The sequence below is a fragment of the Oryctolagus cuniculus genome, chromosome 4, assembly GCF_051225735.1.
Source record: "Oryctolagus cuniculus isolate XC-2025 breed Fujian yellow rabbit chromosome 4, ASM5122573v1, whole genome shotgun sequence".
NCBI lineage: Eukaryota > Metazoa > Chordata > Mammalia > Lagomorpha > Leporidae > Oryctolagus > Oryctolagus cuniculus.
Window position 1 is genome coordinate 143,118,398 of NC_142870.1, and position 22,092 is coordinate 143,140,489.

The 22,092-nt window shown below is 41.3% G+C and overlaps 1 protein-coding gene across 3 annotated transcripts in view; it reads left to right on the plus strand.

Annotated features, from left to right (window-relative positions):
• PIK3CB (phosphatidylinositol-4,5-bisphosphate 3-kinase catalytic subunit beta) overlaps window positions 1-18,852 on the plus strand; it is a 173,854-nt gene extending 155,002 nt beyond the window's left edge. For all 3 annotated transcript variants that reach the window (XM_051818647.3, XM_051818646.3, XM_089331163.1), the window contains 5 exons: window positions 8,079-8,246; window positions 9,787-9,910; window positions 15,217-15,362; window positions 16,643-16,775; window positions 17,371-18,852. In XM_051818647.3, coding sequence (XP_051674607.1) covers window positions 8,079-8,246; window positions 9,787-9,910; window positions 15,217-15,362; window positions 16,643-16,775; window positions 17,371-17,508 — 709 coding nt within the window. In that variant the 3' untranslated portion in view covers window positions 17,509-18,852. The remainder of the gene's footprint in view (window positions 1-8,078; window positions 8,247-9,786; window positions 9,911-15,216; window positions 15,363-16,642; window positions 16,776-17,370) is intronic.
• Window positions 18,853-22,092: the final 3,240 nt, after the last annotated feature.

The following is a 22,092-nucleotide window of genomic DNA, read 5'->3' on the forward strand; positions in this document are numbered from 1 at the left end:
TTGTTGCAAAAGATAGGTTTTCATTCTTTTTTATGGCTGAGTAGTACTCTATATATACAATATTTTTTTTTTTAATTCATTTATTTACTTTGAAAGAATTACAGAGAGAGAGGTAGAGAGAGAGAGAGAGGTCTTCCATCCGCTGGTTCACTCTCCAATTGGCCACAACAGCTGGAGCTGTGCTGATCCGAAGCCAGGATCCAGGAGCTTCTTCCAGGTCTCCCACAAGGGTGGAGGGGCCCAAGGATTTGGGCCATCTTCTACTGCTGGATTGGAAGTAGAGAAGCTGGGTCTCGAACCGGTGCCCATATGGGATGCCGGCACTGCAGGCTGCGGCTTTTCCTGCTACACCACAGCGCTGGCCCCTACAACATTTTCTTTACCCAGTTATCGGTTGAGGGACATCTGGGTTGATTCCATATACTAGCTTTTGTGAGTTGAGCTGCTATAAACACGGAAGTACAGATAGCTCTTTCATATGCTGATTTGATTTCCTTTGGGTAAATTCCCAGGAGTAGAATGACTAGGTCATATGGTTATATCTGTTTTCAAATTTCTGAGGAATCTCTGTACTGTCTGCCGTAATTGTTATACTACTTTATATTCCCACCAGCAGTATATTACCTTTTTATCCATATCCTTGCCAGCCTTTATGTATGTATGTATTTATTTATTTATTTTTATTTTTTGATGATAGCCACTGTAACTGGCATGAGGTGAAACCACATTGTGGTTTTTATTTGCATTTCCCTGATGGCCAGTGATCCTGAACATAATATCATGGGTCTTTTGGCCATTTCTGTTAGCCTTTGAAAAATGCCTGTTCATATCCTTAGCCCAATTCTTAATTGTTTATTTTATTGTTAATGAGTTTATTGAGCTCCTTATATATTTTGGATATTAATCCTTTATCAGATGTATAGTTTGCAAATATTTTCTTCCATTCTATTGGTTGCATTTTTACTTTGTTCCTTTACCATACAAAAGCTTCTTAGTTTGATTTAATCCCATTTGTCTAATTTTGACCTGATAGCCTGTGCTTCTGGGGTATTATCCAAGAAGTCCTTTCCTTTGCCAATGTCTTGAGTGTTTGCCCTATGTTTTCCTCTAGTAGTTTAATGCTTTAAGGTCTTGGATTTAGACTCCTGGCCCACTGTGAATTGATTTTTCTATAGGGTATAAGGTAGGGGTCTTGTTTCCTATTTCTGCACACAGAGATCCAATTTTCCCAACATCATTTGTTGAAGAGATTGTCCTTTCTCCAGGAAGTAATTTTTGCTCATTTCTGAAGGACTGGTTGTTTCTAAATGCACAGGTTAATATCTGGGGTCCCGAATCTGTTCTGTTGATCCACATGTCTGTTTTTGTCACAGTCCTATGCTATTTTGTTTATAACTGCCCTGTAATATGGCTTAAAATCTGGTATTGTAATGCCTCCAGCTTTGTTTTTATTGTTTAAGATTTCTTTAGCTATTCAGGGTCTCTTGAATGAATTTTAGGGTCATTTTTTGTAGGTCTAAGAAGAATATGTTCTTTTGATTGGGATTACATTGAATCTGTAAATTACTTTGAGTAGTATGGGCATTTTAATAATACTGAATCTTCTAATCCATGAACATGGAAGATTGTTCCATTTTTTGTCTTCTATTTCCTTTCTTAATGTTTTGTAATTTTCATTGTAGAAATCTGGGTTAAATTTATCCTGAAATATTTAAAGATTTTGTAGCTGTTGTGAATGAAACTGATCTTACCAGCTCTTTTTTTTTTAAATTTTTTTAAAGTTTTTATTTATTCATTTGAAAGGTGTGGGGGAGGGGTCTTCCATCCACTGGTTCACTCCCCAGATGGCTACAATGGTTAGAGTTGTGCCATTCTGAAGCCAGGAGCCAGGAGCTTCTGGGTCTCCCACATGGACTTGGGCCACCTTCTACTGCTTTCCCAGGCCATAGCAGAGAGCTGGATGGGAAGTGGAGCAGCTGGGACTTGAACCAGCACCCATATGGATGCTGGGACTGCAGGTGGCACTTTACCCGCTACACCACAGCACTGGCCCCCTAAGTGTCTTCATTCCTAAAAAGCACTCTGGGCTCTGAAATGTTGTTCAGTGCAACACTCTTAAAACTTTCACATCTTAATCTGATACCTCTTGAAAGGCAGGAAACTTAAAAGTTGTCTTCCTTTTTACTAACACTAGCCACCAACAATTGTAACTGTTAGTTGCTAAATAAAAATAAAACTGCTTCCAAGCATGGATTAAAACTATTGTGCCCCCGTCCCTTTTCAGAGTATTGGATCCCTGAGAGAAAAAAAGAGGCCCTAAGCAGTTGGTTTAATGAACTGTGACCCGGGTATAGGGTGTGTAATGTCTGTCACAGCAAAAATCAGAAGATGAGGTAACCATGATCATCCTAACTAGTTTATCATTATTTATGTACAAGGTATATTTAAAGCTCATCCCAACTCCTCATCAAACCTGTTGGTAATCATGTCAACCTTAGCTGACTAAATGCAGTCTTCACTTTCCTACTGTGAGGAATCCATTTTCAAGATGATTGTTAAGGTCAAGATGACTTTTCAGACTTTGTTTGCTATGACCCATGAACTCTTGTCCTTCCTTAGGAATTTCTTTCTTCTTTGTTGCTTTCTGAACTCACTGCTGATAGCACTTAAAAAAAGGTTAGTGGTTGGGTCCCTGGGACCATCCCCCTTAAGGAATTTCCCAGCAAACCTGCAGTTAAAGCACTGGTTATTCACGCATGCCTCTCCTATGCAGATAAAAGATTGTAAATTAACTCACAAAAATAACAACTGGAAAAGCCAGATTCAAATCCTGGGCAGTATCTTAAGTGTCTTTTCATTTCTTTTACCAGTCTATCTAAAAGAGAAAGCCATTGTAATCAGACATACCCCGTAATCCTTTGTTTGTCAAAGTATTAAAAATCCTAGAATATCCAATTTTCCTTTTTATTTTTTAGCTTTCTGTGTTTATTTATTTGAAAGGCAGAATAACGGGGGAGGAGGGAGGGACTGAGCGATAACATCTTCCATTCCCTGGTTCACTCTCCAGTTGCCCTCAACAGCTGGGGGGGATAGGGCTGGGCTGGGTGAGGCCAATGCCAGGATCCAGGAACTTCATCCTGTCTCCCACATGGGTAGCAGGAACCCAAGTACTTGGGCCATCTTCTGCTGCCTCCCAGGCACATGAGCAAGAAGCTAGATGGGAAGCAGAGGCGAGACTTGATCCCAGATACTTTGATATGGGATATGTGTGTCCCAAATGGTGAATTAAACTGCTGTATCGGGGCCGGTGCTGTGGCGTAGCAGGTAAAGCCACCACCTGCAGTGCAGGCATCCAATATGGGCAGCGGTTCAGGTCCCAGCTGCTCCACTTCCAATACAGCTCTCTGCTATGGCCTGGGAAAGCAGTAGAAGATGGCCCAAGTCCCTGGACTCCTGCACCCACATGGGAGACCTGGAAGAAGCTCCTGGATCCTGACTCCTCCTACATAAAATAAACCCCCAAGGAAGTGATTCTTACCGATTGAGTCCATAAATTGGGAAAGAAATACGTCAGCTTGGGCTTTGTTACTCACTCGCTCTTTGGCAGTGAGTTCTTCCCATGATGAGCCTTATTTCTTTGTGAAAGACTGAATTAGACTTTGTCTTAGTTCCATCAGCCTAATAAAAAATCCCAACCAATTTCTTAGTTTTGACTTTTGTCTGTTCTGTCCAAATGTAAAGCACATTTAGCATCAACTGAAGTTCAGCGTGACCTCAGACAAAGGGAGGCAGCCGTATGTGGGCGGGCTAGAAATAAATCTGGTGGCTCTTTGATGGGAAACACTCTGCTGTCTAACAAGAAAAAGGAACTTGTCTGTCTGGTAGAATCTTTGCTGACTTTTTGGACTCTGACCCAATGCATTTTTAAAAAATGCAAGACTTAATTCTTTTTAAGTTCATTTTCAAACCTAGTGTCTTTTTCACAGCAGACATTCTTAACTGTTTCTATAAATACATGTGCTCCAATGTTCCTATTGTGTTTTCCTTTTTGCCAGATGTTCAGGTTAAACTGGTTCAGATCATACACACTCTTGTAAATTCAGTCCCAAATCCTGGGGTGCTTCTATATGAGCATTCCAAGCAGCAGCTTCAATGCCTGCCTCTTCTGTTCATTACTGTGTTAGTATTTATACCAGTGACATGTTTGCATAAATGAAAATTCGTATAGCTCATTTTCATTTGTTTCCTGATGTTTCATAATATTTGGTGTCTTTCATGTCAGATTAGAACATTTGTAAGCCATCAGTGTGTTAGGATAACCAGAACTCCTTTGGTCAGCAAATTATACGCAGTCAGCTTTCTTCTATCAAGTCTGATAGGTTGTGTACATGTAAATCTGTTTTGCGTTTGCTAGATTTCACAATTATCTGTGCCCTCACTGCCTGTTCCAACTTGAATACACATGAAACCAATTTTTGACATTTGTCTTCATTGCGATTTTATATCTGAGTTGCTCTAATGAAGTTTAAGAGACCTGTGCAAAAGTTATTTAATATGCTGGTATTAGCAAATCTCAAGAGTGAAAGAAGAATATGGAAATAATGCAAACATTAAATAAAGGATTTGCACGTTGTGCTATTGGAGGCAATGGGCTGTCAGTACCCAGACTTAGGTCAATATGTCAGAGTCAAGACCAGAGAAAACTTGCCACGTACCTATTTTAAGTAAAAACACAGGCTGCCATCCTCAGTGCTATGGATTTTATTTCAGTTTTAACAATTCTTGCTTTAATGTGAAAGTCAACAAATTGTTCCTTGGGTCAGAAAGTCTGAGAAAGGAAGATAAACGTTACTAAAATTGTTTAAAAGACATGTAGGAGTTGAATGCAAAAGGGGCCTAGTTAAGATGATCAGGGCTCCAAGAGTTTGTCCCCAGCTTGACTTCTGTCAAACTGTCTCTAAGCCAAGGATGTTGTTTCCTTCCCATTGTGAGTGTTCCATCCTCAAGACACTGAGTGCTTTCATCATTGCCTGATTTTGAAGAGGAAGTTGCTGGACTTGTGCCCAGTTTGGCTGCAGATGGTTTGAGAGGAGATGTAGGGAAGTGAGAAAGTGCACTTTAACCTGGCAGTGTTTGCTTTGCATGTGTTGTGTCATGATAAGGATAAGGGGTGTCAGTAAAAACATTCCTGCTCGATGGCTGCCTTTACTTATTGAGAGAGAGTTTTTTTAAAGGAGGTATAAATTAATAATGCAGTTACTAATTTACAACTTCAATTGGTATATCAATCTACCAGAATATAGTTCCACAGTTCTGTTCCTAACTTTATTTTACCTTATTTACCATATTTTAGTATTATGGATCTTTTAAATGCTCATGGAAAAATATGTATTATGAAAAATTATGCATGGGTTTTTAGAATTTTTGCACCACGATATACTTTTACAATTATTTATTTGAGAGGCAGAGAGAGAGAGAGAGAAAAACACAGATAGACACTGAAATCTTCCATCTGATGGTTCATTCCCTAAATGCCTACAATGGCTAGTACTAGACCGGGCTGAAGCCAGGAGCCAGACTCGATCCAACTCTGCCACAAGTGTAGAGCAGGAACCCAACTACTTGGGTCATCACTGTGGCTTCTTAGGATCTGCATTAGCAGGAAACTGGAATCAGGAACCAGAGTTGGGATTCAGACCCAGAAAGTGATATGTGGGACACAAGCATCTTAACCATTGGCTTAACCGCTAGGCTAAATGCCTGCCCCTAAACTTACCTTTTAATTTTATATACCCGCAGATATTTTGAAGTGCCTTTGTACTTAAACAGAAAATAATTGAATTTTTCTTTGGAAGAAACTTCAGAAACCGTTAAATAAAACTTGTCTTTTTTTGTCTGTTGCACACATTAACACACTCATATATTGCCTCCTACCTTCAGCATTCTCTCTCTCTTTCTCCCTCTGTCTTTCTGTCTCTCTCTCTCTCTCTCTCTCTCTCTATCCTTGAGAGATCTTCTGAGTGTTTTTAGGAAGATGACACTCCTTCCATGGCATACAGGCCCCTGCTTGGTCTTCTAGATGCTTACTGTGGATTCTCTCCTGCTCTGTGTGCTCCTCCTCGCACTCGCCTCCAGCCCTGGTGTCCTTCCTTACAGAGGTCTTTCTTGGCCTGCCATGTTCTCCTGGCACTTCTCCCTCATTCAGAGAAATTACATGCTCTTCGTTCATTTGTGCTTTGTAAGCACAGAGAGAATAGGGACTGCCTTTTTTTTCCTTTTTTTTTTTTTAACTTATTTCTATATCACCAACATCTAGCACTGTGCTGGGCATATAGCTGCACCCAAATATTGATTGAACCTGTGAATTCTGTGCCTTTCACTTTCTGTGGATATCTGACCTTTGTTTGAACCTTCCAAGGTATCTCGTTACGTTTTGGGGTCGCTGTTAGTATAACATAGCTCTGAGAATATTTGGCAATAAAAATGAGAAACAGATAATAGGAATATGTAAAAACCATATAAATTGCTAAGGAAAATATTTAAACTATAATAAGTAGGCAAAAGATTTGAATAGCTCATCTTAAAAATACATTATTAAAATGACCAAAAGAGTTCTGAGGAGATTTTATTCTTTAATAGGTGTCAAATAAATGTAAACCAAAGCCTAATGCTGCCTTTAGTAATCTATTTTTAGCACTGTTGTATCGATAGCCACTCTTTCTAGCTAGTGAGAATACTCATAGACCACCAGCCCTTTCCACATTTTTGGTCACCTCTCTGCAGTTAAAGTCAATACCTTGCGAGAGTTAATGGTCCAGCTAAGAAGGTAGGATTTCAGCGTAGGAAATGAGTTTGCTTGTAGCCCTGTGGACCTCACATTAGTGCTCTGGGTTAACTCCCATTCACTCACTGTGAACCGTAAATTCTGTGCTTCATCCACAGCAGCCTCCCTATCCATTTTCATTTACACATTGTGACTGTGGGGACCATGTTAGATCAAAATGATGGTTTAGGAGCCACACAGACCCAGTTTTACCGTGGATCTTCCACTTAGTTAAATAGGTGATTTTTAGCAAGTTACTCAAATTCCTCATTTGTAAAATTAGGAATTTACCTTATAGAGTTTTTTAAATAAAATAGGTTTATTGATTTTAAATTGTTTATTACACGCCTACCATGTACCAGCCACATGCTTATGCACTAAACAGACAGCAGTGAATTAAACATCTATTCCTGATACAGCTGGTATCCTAATGGTGGAGAAAAACAAGCAGCTAAATAAAAAGTACATGATGTTGTAGTGTTGACATCTACAGGAAAATAAAGCAGCAAGGGATAGTGAATATTGTATTAGATAGTATTGCAAATATAACTAGGATAACCTAGAAGTTGTTACACAGTGCCATTTCAGGAAAGACTGGGGGATTAAGCCGTGGAGATGAGTATATTTTAAATGCATTCATGTTCCCATTGGATTCACAACAGACTGACATGGGTTCAAGACGATCAGTTAGGAAACTGAAATAATTGAGGTTGGGGTTGATGATGACTTAGTACTAGCAGAAGAAGGGTCGGGGTAGAGAAGTAGTTAACTTAAATCTTGGGCATGAGAAAATTACTCAAAGATGTCCTTAAGATATGGTTTAAACAACTAGAAGAATGGAATTGCTCCTTACCAACATGATGGGTGAAGTGCTTAGCCTAATACTATTAGGTGCTCCATAAAAATTATTCCCATATCCAAAGTTTAGAATAATAAAAGTGAATGATTTTTCTTTTATCTAACGTGCTTCTTCTATATACACAAGCAAAAATAATGTTTAATCAAAATAACTAGCAAATTATACATTTATCTGACACATAGGAATTCTGGTAAATCATTCCATCTATTGGCCAAGAGTTTGTTTGTTTGTTTGTTTGCTGGAAGATAGAGGTGTAACTTGTATTTTTCCACATGACAATAATACAGTAATGGCAAGTGTATCAATACTAATAAATCTTTTTTTTAAGCCAAAGGGAAACCTCTGGTTTCATTTTAAGGAAAATTTGACTCTATCAGCTCCCTTTTTCCCTTTCAGGATGCTGCCTTATGGCTGTTTAGCAACAGGAGATCGCTCTGGCCTCATTGAAGTTGTGAGCACCTCTGAAACAATCGCTGACATTCAGCTGAACAGTAGCAATGTGGCTGCTGCAGCAGCCTTCAACAAAGACGCCCTTCTGAACTGGCTTAAAGAGTACAATTCTGGGTTAGTTTGCTCTGCTTAATTATCCTTTTTCAGTACAAACAGCCAAACAAATAATTTTTCTCTCAATAGAATTCATCATTGTCTTAGAGGAAATAATATCATTTATTTATTGTTTCATTTTTGGTTAGAACAAATAACTCATAGGCTTTCCTAAAGTCTTCTGAATATTTAATGTTGAATTCTACTGTTTCTAGATAAAATTGTAAAATGTTTTTAAAATATATTTGAGAGAGGGAGAGAGAAAGCTGCATCTGTTGGTTTACTCCCCAGATGTCTACAACATCTGGAACTAGGATAGTCCCAGACCAAAGCCTGGAGCCTAGAACTCAATCCAGGTCTCCCACATAGGTGGCAGGAACCTGATCATTTGAGCCAACACCCCTGCCTCCCTGGGTCTGCCTTAGCAGGAAGCTGGAGTCAGATCTGGGATGCAGGCATCTTAACTCCTGGGCTAAATGGCTGCCTCTAGATCAAAATTTAGAACCCTACAGTGAAGTTACAATCTGAGAGTTTTAGTATTATTGAGAAAATATCTTGAAGTTTCTAAGTATATCAACTTCTGTAATTTGTATAAATGAACTAAAGTTTTTAATTCTATAATTTTAATTTTTAATCCAAGTTTTAAAATGAAATGATTAAAGCTGTGTTATTTATGTTTATAGTATTGGAAAGCTACTAATATGTAGAAAACAATAGAATTTCACAATGAAGGGAAATTGCTCATCATGTATTTTTGACAAAAGGCTTCATAGTCAAAAACTGGATTTTTATCATTGGCAAGATCCAAAAACTTGGCAAGAATCAGTTTACAATTTTTTATCTTAAGTCCTGGTGTCCAGAGAATTAATATTACCCACTTCTAATTAAAGTCAGTAACTGAAAGGGTTGGAACTGTAATATTTAATTCGTTTTGTTAAATTTTTTCTTTAATTTATTTGAGAGACAGAGACACATGCCCAGGCAGACAGCCAGATAGAAGGAACTCCCATCCAATTATTCAGTACCTCAGTACCTAGTAGCCAAGAACTCAATACAAGTACCTCACATGGGTGGCCAGAGTCAAGCACTTGAGCCATCACCTGTTGCTTCTCAGAGTGTGAATCAACAGGAACTGGAATTACAGAGGCAGGACTCTAACCCAGGCACTCTGATGTGAGATTTGGGGGCCTGCACCAAATGCCTGTATCGGCAATATTTCACTCCTATAAATGGAATTCTAGTTTTAAGACAAAACTGACAAAAATAGTAACAAGCCACAGCATGATCCAGCAGAAAAAACCAGTGAGCCCCTCCTGCTGCTGTGCATGTGAGCCTGTCTCACTGAAACACAACTCTGAGGGCAGGGGAGTTGGAGTGGCTGAGGCCAGCCCAGGCCTCTGTGCCCTCCTCCTGTGATGGTCACCCTCACTGCCCTGGCTGAGCAGCATGTTCTGCTCATAGAGGTTTTGCAGCTCTGGGTTGCAAGTTCTCATCACAATTAGAAAGGAAATAAATGTGGTTTGAGTTTCATCTCACCTTTGTTTCTGTTTTCTCTGTTTAGGGATGACCTGGACCGAGCCATTGAGGAGTTTACCCTGTCCTGTGCTGGCTACTGTGTAGCCTCTTACGTCCTCGGGATTGGTGACAGACACAGTGACAACATCATGGTCAAAAAAACTGGCCAGGTGAGCTGTTAACCATGGTCTTTCAAGGGCCTCAAGGATGCTGTTAGTTATGTACAGCATAATCTCCTGTGAATCTTAAGCAAAAGTGATTCTGGGAGTCATATCTTTCTCTTTTCTTCAACTTCCCAGTAGCCCCTGTTTCTTTCTTTTCTTTTTTTTTTTTTTTTTTTTTTTTTGGACAGGCAGAGCCCCTGTTTCTTATAACTCTGTTTCATGTACTCATTTATTTGTTTGCTTAAATGTAGGTGATAAGCATTTATTTAAATGTTGAAAAGTTACTGAAAAATTATTGTTATTTTCCTGCTTTAATATAAGCAAATTTTTTAAGATTTTTATTTAATTTATTTGAAAGAGTTACAGAGAGAGGTAGAGACAGAGAAAAAGGTCTTCCATGTGCTGGTTCACTCCCCATGGCTGCAACGGCCGGAGCTGCGCCGATCCAAAGCCAGGAGCTTCTTCCGGGTCTCCCACATGGGTGCAGGGACCCAAGGACTTGGGCCATCTTCTACTGCTTTCCCAGGCTATGGCAGAGAGCTGGATCAGAAGTGGAGCAGCCAGGACTCGAACCAGCACCCATATCAGATGCCGGTGCTTCAGGCCAGGGCGTTAACCCACTGTGCCACAGTGCTGGCCCAATATAAGCAAATTGTACCTGGGAAGCATGTGTCCCTTAACAGAAGGAATATGTGATTTGCTGTATGTGCTAGCATTTAAAGAAGATGAGCTATGCTTTAAAAAGATAAACAGTTGGGATGAACCCCACTTGATCCATTTTCTCTTTTAGAACATCAAATCTAATCACATATGGGAGAAGGGAGAAAAATACTATAAGTACTAACATGTGGGGAGGCCAGATTATCTATGATGAATCATTTTATTTTCAAATGAAAATTTTTCAAGTGGTTTATAACATTTGTATTTTTATATATACACATGTATATACAGGTGTGTGTGTGTGTATTTATGTCCGTATGTATGTCTGTATATATAAAACAAAGACAGAGAGATACCTTGGATAACACTTCAGTTAAGCCATCCTTGAAATTCAGTGCCACTAGAGGCATATTAAAATGAAAATCTCTAGGCCGTTGTGAATCCCAGCTGTAGGTGGGACCCAGAGTTTTCTACTTCTTGGATGATCTAGATAGTTCAGGCTTGGGCTTTAAGCATTGAACCCCACATTTATTCAAAGGGATTCATTCGAATTTCTGTTAATCCAATTGAACACATGGGTTTATCTCCATTTTTTCCTGACAGCCCTCTAAAATGATAATAAAGAATAAGAAATATGTAAACCCAAAAAGTCAAAAGGGTTAAGAAAGGAGGCCAAAGTGGGTGAAAGACATCACTAGATTTAGGGATGACAGTGACATGGAGAATTGTCTGTGACTTAGCGGAGCTGAGACCTGAGTGTGTGTGGAAAGCTGTAAGTCTCAGAACAGCTCTGGAGTCAGAGGCACCAGCTACTGAGGGGTTGGTTGCAGCTTATCCTTGGAACAATTTGGTGCTCAAGTCCCCTCTCCTAACCCAAGAAGGTGATAGAACATTTTTTCTCTGAAGAAACCGGTTTTCCTGACTCAGGAATCCCAGAGACTGAGAGAAAAGAGCCATATTAAAATTCAGAAGGAAGTGAAAATTTGGCATACTAAATATAGTATATCTAATATATACATACATATATATAGTATAAGTATATATGTAAAACATTTAATACCATCCTCAACCACAACTTCTTACATTGCTCCAGGAACACTGACAACTAGGTGTGTATCCCCACCCTCAATAAGAAACCAGAAAATTTCTTTCAAGAGAATATGGTTACAATGAAAAGATCAATGGCTCCTAACCAATGAGGTCTCTCCCTAGTCATTCTGAAAAGAAGTCCACCTATCAATAAGCAAGACCGCTATGTACATATAATTGTCTTTCAGCTTTTTAGTGACTCATTCTCAAATGTGAACACTCAGCCAAGCATTAACAGACTTTTTTTTTTTAAGATTTTGTGTTTTTTGTTTTTGTTTATTTGAAAGGTGGAGTTACAGAGAGAGATCCTCTAATAGACATCAGCCAGGGCTGGGCCAGGCTGAAGCCAGGATCCTAGCACTCCATCTGGATCTCCCATGTGTGTATCAAGCACTTGGGCCATCTTCCACTGCCTTCCCAGCCACCTCATCAGGGAGCTAGATTGGAAGTGGAGCAGCCAGGACTTGAACTGGCACTCATACAAGATGCCTGCATTGCAGGTGTCAGCTTAACCTGCTGTGCCATGAAATCAGCCCCAGCAGATTTATTTTTAATTGACAAATAGTATGTATTTATTATGGACAACAAATTTTTAAAATATCCATGTTGAGGAGTGGCTAAATAGAGCTAATCAATATATACATACCTCACTTATTTTCTGTGCGAAAATATAAAATATCCTCTCTTAGCAATTTTCAGGGGCATAATAAAAGCATTGTTATTATCCGTAGGCACTTTGCTGTAAAATAGATCTCTTGGACTTACTCCTTTTATCTAACTGGAATTTTGAATTCTTTGACAAGCGTTTCCTCAACCCACACCACAGCCTCTAGTGACCTCCATTCTGGTCTGTTGGATTAGCAGACAAGTGAGGGAAACCTCTCCCAGGAAAGAAACCAGACAAGCCAGAGGATAGTAAAACTCTGGGAAAACAATAATTGCAGTAAACAGAGGACAATTTTAAAAATCAAAAAGGCATATCTATATAGTAATAATGGGATTCTGTCTTTGAAAAATCAGAGAATAGAAAGACATCCTGGGAATTAGAAAATAGAAATAGTGTAGGCTGGCACCGCGGCTCACTAGGCTAATCCTCCACCTAGCGGCGCCGACACACCGGGTTCTAGTCCCGGTCGGGGCGCCGGATTCTGTCCCGGTTGCCCCTCTTCCAGGCCAGCTCTCTGCTGTGGCCAGGGAGTGCAGTGGAGGATGGCCCAAGTGCTTGGGCCCTGCACCCCATGGGAGACCAGGAGAAGCACCTGGCTCCTGCCATCGGATCAGCGCCGTGCGCCAGCCGCAGCACGCCAGCCGTGGCGGCCATTGGAGGGTGAACCAACGGCAAAAGGAAGACCTTTCTCTCTGTCTCTCTCTCTCTCTGTCCACTCTGCCTGTCAAAAAAAAAAAAAAGAAAAGAAAAGAAAAAGAAATAGTGTAAACATCTCGTGGCAGACATAGCCAAGTGTGTGCATGCGCATGTTAATGCCTTCAGCCTTCCAGAGTAGGTGGTAGCATCATCACCATTTCACAGGTGAGGAAGCATGTACAAGTCACGGTTAATGGACCAGGATTTAAATCCTGACAATTGGCTAATTTTGTTAAGCTTCTGTGCCTTAGTATGTCAATAAATGGATGAAAAAAGATTCAGAAATGATACTCAGTCCAGGGAGGTAGGTCATCAACCTAATAAGAATTCCAGCAAGTAACAGAGAAGAGGAAGGGAAAGAACTTACTAATAAACAAATGAAATAAACACATTTCCCAGAGCTGATGTGAAAATCCAATCAAAGGAGTACAAAATTCCCTTATGATGCATGAAGCTGTCCTTTATAAAGGCCCTTCACCATGAAACGTCAGTGCATCGAGCGTAAAGGGAGGTCCTCAGGGCACTGCAGTACACAGCAGGCCAATACCAGAATTTAGGAGTCAGAGTGACCTGGCTTCTCAGCTGCATTGGAAACCACAAGACTTGAAAGTCAGCCTTCATAAATTTGAAGCAAAATGATTTCTCCTCTAGCATTATGTAACCAAACTATGAATCAAGTATAAAAAGTGAAACAAAGACATTTTTAGACATGCGAGGTCTCAGAATCTGTATCACTACTGTATCTTCCCAGGAGCTGCCAGAATAAGCACACGTACCAAAGCAGGGAGCTGACCCCATAGTGTTCAGATGGCGTGGTTTTCCCTCGGGGGACACTGTCAGTATGTGAAGGCAATATTAGTAGGGAGCAGTATGCAGTGCTGCTGGTCTCTAATAAGTAGAATCTAGAGATGCTACAGAACACCCTGTGGTATACAACACAGAATCCCATAACAGTCATATGGCCTGAAATATCAGTAATGTCAATGTTCAGAAACCTTCATGTAAACCAAAAGAGACTGGGATATGGAACTCAAGAAATACAGGCTCGAAACGGGAGAGTGAATAGAAAGCCCAGGATGACAGCTCTGCCCAGGACTGACAGGACTAGATTGATCAGGCCAGAAACCAGTAGATTACCTGACCATAGAAATCTAAAATTGGGCATTAAAAAATACATATGAACATATGATTTAGAGAAATGGAGGCAAATACCTGGAAACACGTGTGAAAGAGTGGGAAGTTAACTCAAGATGAGGCAGCCAGTGGGGCAAGGATGGACTTCTTTTTGGTTGTGTTTTTAGAATTATTTGACTTTTTACAATTACATTTTTTAGTTGTGATTTTCTTTTAAAAGATTATACTTTCCCACTGAGTATAAGCAATTGCTGAATTTAATGTGTGTAAGACTTAAGAGTATTAGAAATACTCTCTTGCAAGTACAGGTGTTGTGGCAAAATTCTCTCTTGTAACACCTGCATCCCATGTCAGAGTGACAGCTTGAGTCCGGCTCCTCTGCTTCCAGTCTAGCTTTCCGCTAATGTGCCTGGGAAGACAGCGGTGATGGCCCCGGCTGCCCTTGTAGAAGACCAGGGTAAAGGTCCTGGCTTCAGCCTGGCCCACCTGTGGCTGTTGCAGAGGAAGATGGATTTCTCTTCTCCTCTTCTCTTCTCTTCTCTTCTCTTCTCTTCTCTTCTCTTCTCTTCTCTTCTCTTCTCTTCTCTTCTCTTCTCTTCTCTTCTCTTCTCTTCTCTTCTCTTCTCTTCTCTTCTCTTCTCTTCTCTCCTTTTTTCCTGTCTCCTTCCTTTCTTCCTTCCTTCCTTCCTTCCCTCCTTCCCTCCTTCCCTCTTTCTTCCCTCCTTCCCTCCTCCTTCCCTCCTTCCCTCCTTCCCTCCTTCCTTCCCTCCTTCCCTCCTTCCTTCCCTCCTTCCCTCCTTTCCTCTTTCCTTCCTTTCTTCTCCCTCTCTCTCTCCCTCTCCCTCCCTCCCTCCCCCTCCCTCCCTCTCTCTCTCACTCTCTCTCTCTCCCCCCCCCTCTTTCCCCCTTTCCCCCTCTTTCCCCCCAAAAAAGAAAACTCTCTTTTTATGTGGCCCAGGGGGCTGTGGACCCTAGGAAAAGGCCTTAGATGACGGTAATATGTTGCCCCCTTTTTTGGAACTCGCTAGAAAAATGAGGGGAACTAAATCATATTTTTTTTTTCCAGCTCTTCCACATTGACTTTGGACATATTCTTGGAAATTTCAAATCTAAGTTTGGCATTAAAAGGGAGCGAGTGCCTTTTATACTTACTTATGATTTTATTCATGTTATTCAACAAGGAAAAACAGGAAACACAGAAAAGTTTGGCAGGTGAGTATTGCCCTTATGTCAAAGCTGACGTACCAAACACTTTTGTTATTTCACCAGGTGGACTGGTGTTTCCCAGCTGAAGTGTACTTGAATTTAGAGATACACAATCTGTTAACAGAGGTCTTCAGGGGTAGGGTTCCTAAGTCTTGGTTAGTGGCAGCCATTTGGGGAGTAAACCAGTAGATGGAATATTCCCTTCCCCCCCTTCCTTCCCCTCTTCTCTCACCTTTTTTCTCTCTTCCCCTCTCTCTGTCACTCTGCCTTTCAAATAACTCTTTCCTTAAAATTATAAATAAATACTTAAATTTCAAGGGTATGAGAGATATGACCAACACATATTCACACTTTACAAATAACTGCTTTTGTCTTTTCTAGTTCTGCCTTGGTCCCTACAGAATGTACTTCTCTGGGTCAGTTTTCTCTTTGATGAAAGAAGGAATTGGGGCTGGATTATCCTCTTGAGGAGCCCGTGTTAAAGAGGAGAGGGGAAAAGGAAGGTGACCAGGAGCAGTGCAGAAGCACCGGCACTCATCTGGGGGACATAAAAAAATTAGTCTCAGGAGTCAGATTAGAAATCCTCACAATCCTCATGGCTTATACTTAATGCCTTTAATGCTTTTTTTTTCCTTTTTTTTTTTTTTTTTTTTTTTTTTTTGACAGGCAGAGTGGACAGTGAGAGAGAGAGACAGAGAGAAAGGTCTTCCTTTGCCGTTGGTTCACCCTCCAATGGCCGCTGTGGCCGGCGCACCGCGCTGATCTGATGGCAGGAGCCAGGTACTTCTCCTGGTCTCCCATGGGGTGCAGGGCCCAAGCACTTGGGCCATCCTCCACTGCACTCCCTGGCCACAGCAGAGAGCTGGCCTGGAAGAGGGGCAACCGGGACAGAATCTGGCGCCCTGACTGGGACTAGAACCTGGTGTGCCGGCGCCGCAAGGCGGAGGATTAGCCTAGTGAGCTGTGGCACCGGCCTTATACTTAATGCTTTTTAAATAATCGATTCTTGTTCCTCATAGAATTAAGATACCTAGATTATGTGTTATATTGTCTTTTACCATAGAATTTCAGTTCAGTTCTGTTTTTGAAAAATATGCAGGATTTTAGACAACCCCATTTTATGTAAAATTTTGACTTGGAACAGTTTTCACAGAAGTAAAGTCAGAAATGAACCTTTAGTTCAGCAACAACTTCCCTGCGTAATAGAAAGTTTAAACCTACCTTTCTGATTTCCGCTATGAAATGACCACATCCCCTCCAATACCATGCTGCATGGTTTGCTGCAGGTTCCGCCAGTGCTGTGAGGACGCATATCTCATCTTACGACGGCATGGGAATCTCTTCATCACGCTCTTTGCACTGATGTTGACAGCAGGGCTTCCTGAGCTCACCTCAGTCAAGGATATACAGTATCTGAAGGTACAGACCAATCCCTTCCTCTTGGATGCTAGGCCATGGGCACATAGCTCTGTTACAGCTGCCTGTTATTCAGAGGAGTGGCCCAAAGTGATTCCTCTGAGCTGGTTCTTAGCCCAGGACAAAGAATCTGGGAAGTGCCTGTGAAGGAGCACTCTTGAAAGAGGGGCTCACAATCCAGATGATGTCCCGTTAGAAGAGGAGCGTGGAGGGTATGAGCCTGGCAGTGGCCTTCTTGCACACACACTAAGACCAGGGAGCAGCAGCTGGCTGGCCCTGCTTTTCAGTAACCTCCCTCTTGGAACCTGCCAACGTCTTAATGGCTCTTGCGACATCTTACTGGATTCAAGTGGTAGTGACAAACAGCCAAGTGAGTGTCTTGCAGGAGCTATAAGTTCATTTCATCTTCAGTAACCCTTTGGCAGAGGTCACGTTATCAGCCTAACTTGCTGTTCACCTTGCCTCCTGCAAACAGCACTTAAATAAGAACATGAGGAGTGTGGCCTCATGGTGACGGGGGCACAGCCAGCCTGTGGTGTTTGCATGTCTCTCCCAAGGATATGTAAAGTCAGATTTGTTTTTCCCCCCTCATTTTTAGGACTCTCTTGCCTTAGGAAAGAGTGAAGAAGAAGCACTCAAACAATTTAAGCAGAAATTTGATGAGGCGCTCAGGGAAAGCTGGACTACTAAAGTGAACTGGATGGCCCACACAGTTCGCAAAGACTACCGATCTTAAGGATCAGACTTTGGTTTTGTTTCATTTTCATTTTGCACTTGCACTAAATTGAACCCTACCCCGCCAGAGATGTTATAAAGGGAATGGAATCCTGACACTGAGTGAAAGTAGTAACAAGACACTGCACAGAACCGAATCTGAACAGTTCCTGACGACTGCCTCTGCTTTCTGCTTCCAAGACTCCTCGTGAAAACTGTCAGCGTCATGGATAATCGTTTCCTGCTGACCTTGCACGCCAAGGAATGCTACAGGGGTTGTCTTCTGTGTCTTTTGTTTTCTTTTTAAGTGTTTGGTACTTTCCCAGAAAGGTGTAAATACTTCTTTTTTGAATGTTATGACCAAGTATTGTCACTCAGCCAACAACTTATCCACTCCTGGGAGCTGGGAGCTATTCTTATTTTCCAAATGAGGCTTAAAGATATCTTTTCTTCCCTTTTTAAATTATGTAAATTACAAATTATAATATAATTTGAAATTATGATTATTTTTCAATAGAAACCTTTTAAACCTGTGAAAACTCATTAATTTTTTTGTTGATATTTATCTACCATAATGGCATCATTCCAGCCAGACTTGCTGAAAATCTACTGGTGAGGCAAATATAATATATATATAAATATGCTGCATATATATATTTATAAAATTTCTAGTCGGAGTTCTATATAAAAGGGTGTTTCTTTGGTATTCTTCAACCTGTGTTTTAAAGTTTTACAAAAAGCAGAGCTTTTTCTTAAGTTACTTTTCAGTTAACTTTGTCATCCAGTTCTTCCAGCTGCTTCTGTAAGGAGGCACATATTAATACAGTTTTTATATGGTATCTATGAAAGAGTTCACTTCATAGAACATAATACTTGAGCAGATGTATCCAAGAAAGCGAGCAAATGAAAAGCAACCTATTTATGGAATAAACTCCAGAACTAAACTCAGTATTTTAGTAAAATGCCAGCTGTTCTTACTGTATTTATTAAAACTTGTAATAATGTGATTTTTCAAGGATATTCAAATTGAAGTGGTTTCATGCCACATGGAAATCTAATTTATTTGTTGAGGTACCATATATTGCGGGTGCTAGGTAGCAGGTGATGTTAATATGTGCAATAGGGACTACTGGTTTGAATTGCAATGGACGTCCTTTCTAAGAACTGGCAACATCCAGCAAGACTGCTGCTGACTCTCCAAAGAATGTTGGGAGCTCCCGACCCTCAGTGACATGGGAAAGACAACTGAGTACTGCCCGGTGGCGGAGTTTTCTATAGGAGTTTTATTAAAGAGTGTTAATTTTGTTGTCCTTCTTAATGTTCTCAGTCAAATAAATGGGTGAGCTGGTTTCAGCTGTTCCTGGGATGTGTGGGCCTCTTCTCCTTTTTGTGGTTTGGTTTTTTTTTTTTTTTTTTTTTTTTTTTTTTTTTTTTTTTTTTTTTGGATAATGGTTGACATTCCTTTATCATGTCAAAAACCTCACACATATAATAGGAAAATAAATTTTCTTTAATGAATAATTAAGGGACCCAAATGGATTTTCGCTATGTACTAGGTTTGACATACTTCTTAAAAGACAGGTGATTAGCTTGCTGGGACCATTAAGGTTTGACTGAAAATAAGAAACAACAATTTATGAAACATTTACCTAATAGTTTTCCCAAACAGTAGTTCTCTTAAAATTAAAGGAGGAAATAGAACTTACCAAGTTTTAGCTATGACTCAGAGTACACAGCAATTTGAATTTTATGGTTATGATATTATATTTTTAGAGCTTCTCAGTAGAAATTCACTTCTCTCTTTAAGCCCATGAATTTGAGGTATGCAAACACAGTGGTAATTTCTCAACATCAAAGTTTAATTACTGTACAACAGTTCAAGCAACAGACAGCATTTCAAAGACAGGGTTTGCCTTACTACCTTGTTTCCTTCCAGCCCTACTTCCTGATCATACTAAAGTTTCGAAACATAGCCAGGAGTAGAACAGGCTCTGCTACTGTGATAAAAAATTCCTTCTTGGAGGAGCAACATTTGGGAACAATCTTTTGGAAAGAAACAATTCTGTTTTTTCTGTTATGGAAAACAGGGCTAAACAATTAGACTCTCACTTTCCACTGGATAATTAGTGTTAGTAAATTCTTTTTTTTTTTTTTTTTTTTTTTTTTTTTTTTGACAGGCAGAGTGGACAGTGAGAGAGACAGACAGAGAAAAAGGTCTTCCTTTGCCATTGGTTCACCCTTCAATGGCCACTGCGGCCGGCGTGCTGTGGCCGGTGCACTGCGATGATCTGATGGCAGGAGCCAGGTGCTTCTCCTGGTCTCCCATGGGGTGCAGGGCCCAAGCACTTGGGCCATCCTCCACTGTACTCTCTGGCCACAGCAGAGAGCTGGCCTGGAAGAGGGGCAACCGGGACAGAATCCGGCGCCCCGACCGGGACTAGAACCCGGTGTGCCGGCGCCGCAAGGCGGAGGATTAGCCTAGTGAGCCGCGGCGCCGGCCTAATTCTCTTGGTTCTTTAAAATCTATCACACATGGAGTGGGCATTTGACCTAGCAGTTAAGATGCTGTTTGGGACGCCCACATGCCACATTGGAGTGCCTGGGTTTGAGTTGCAGCTCCACTTCCAATTCCAAGTTCCTGCTAATGTGCATCCTGGGAGGTAGCAGTGATGACTCAAGTGACTGGTTCCCTGCCACTCATGTGGGAGACCTAGACTGAGTTCCCGGCTCCCAGGCCCCACCTGGCCCGGCCCACTCCTTGTAGGCATTTGGGGAGTGAACCTGTGGATGAAAGAGAGTCCTCTCCCCCACCTCCCACCTCCTCTCTCTGCATCACTAAATAAAAAGTTATTTTTTAAAATCTGTCCAGCAGAGAAGAAAGTTAAACTTAGCAAAGGAAAGTGTGCTTCCTCATTCTCATCAACAGAAAACCAAAGTAAAAATAGAGCCATGTAGAAATTTCAGCATTGAATTCGGGCTTTTCCCCCAGAAACCTTTTATTATTTAACAACTTCATGCTTTTCATAAGTGCAACTTTAGGCATATAGTGATTGTTGCCACTGTACCAGCCCTCCCACTCCCACTCCCACTCCCACCCCTTTTCTTCTTCCCTCTCCTAATCCCATTCTTATTTTTTATTAAGATCTATTTTTAATTAACCTTATACATATACAATTATACTAAGCAAAGAGTTCAACAAATTGTATGGGGAAAAAAAAACCCTATTCCTCAGCAGTCTAGACAAGTGCTGTTCAAAGTCATTGCATCCTGAAGTGTTAATTTCACGTCCATGGAATACCTTTTAGTCACTCTTGTAGTTACCACAGATCAGGGAGAACATATGGTATTTTTGGATCTGGCTTATTTCACTAAGTGTGATGTTTTCCAGATTCATCCATTTTGTTGCAAATGATAGAATTTCATTTTTTTATACCACTGGTAGTACTCCATGGTGTATATATCCATGAATTTGTTTTCAATCCTGACTTTTACTAGGAATCAAAAGCTTGATATCTATGTAGGCCATTAGTCTCCACAAATCAGTTAGTTCACTGCAAACCAGTATCTTGCAAATGACTTGAACTCGAAAGCCTGTCTTAGAAAAGTGCCTACTGTCCAGATGCTCTGTGAGTTCACTGCCTTGTTAGAGATGTGCAGCAGGGGTCGGTGCTGTGGTGTAGCAGGTAGAGCCTCTACCTGCAGTGCTGGCATGCCATATGGGCGCCACATGGGAGAGTCCTGGCTGCTCCACTTTGGATCCAGCTCTCTGCTATGGCCTGGGAAAGTAACGAAGGATGGCCCAAGTCCTTGAGCCCCTGCACCTGCATGAGAGACCCGGAAAAGGCTTCTGGCTTCTGGCTCCTGGCTTTGGATTGGCCCAGCTCCAGCTGTTGCAGCCAACTGGGGAGTGAACCAGAGGATGGAAGACCTCTCTCTGCCTCTGCCTCTCTAACATTGTCTCCCAAATAAATAAAAAAAACTTAAAAAAAAAAAAAAAAAAAAAAGACGAGCGACAATCGTGGGGCTCCTGTTTGTGCTCCAAGAAAGTCATTTTGGTGGGGTATCTAAAGGCTGGCAACCAACCCTAGTCTCCAAAGTTCTTTTTCAGTTGTGGGCCTCTTTATGGGCAACCCAGACCTCTGCAACTTGTCACTGGGTCTCTCAAAAACAGCCAAGTCAGCACCAAACCCAATCTTTTGGAGTAGGCTGAGGCTCAGGGCCTGTTCCCCAACTTCCCTTGTTGCTTCTTGTACCATTAGGCACAATGTGGGAGGCCTCTCGCATTAGGCATTAGGCAAGGGGGTGCCCTCATCAGCTTTCCCATGCCTGTGGAAGTACCCTGAGGTCTAGCAGAATGCTTGTGTAGATGTTCGGCACCTGAGACAGCCGGCCTGTGGTCACTTGGGAGTCCCTTTCTAAGGGGCAGGTGCTGAGAGCAAGCCAGTTTCCTGGGACTAACTCAGCTGAGCATGGCCGCCTCTGAACCCCCATCTCCCAGAGCTGGTCCAGACTCAGCAAGAGTGTGAGCCGCAGGACTGGGAAAGGGCAGATTTGTTCCAGGATCTTTGCCCATTAGCCCTCCACCAGTATACCAGGCCAACAGGTC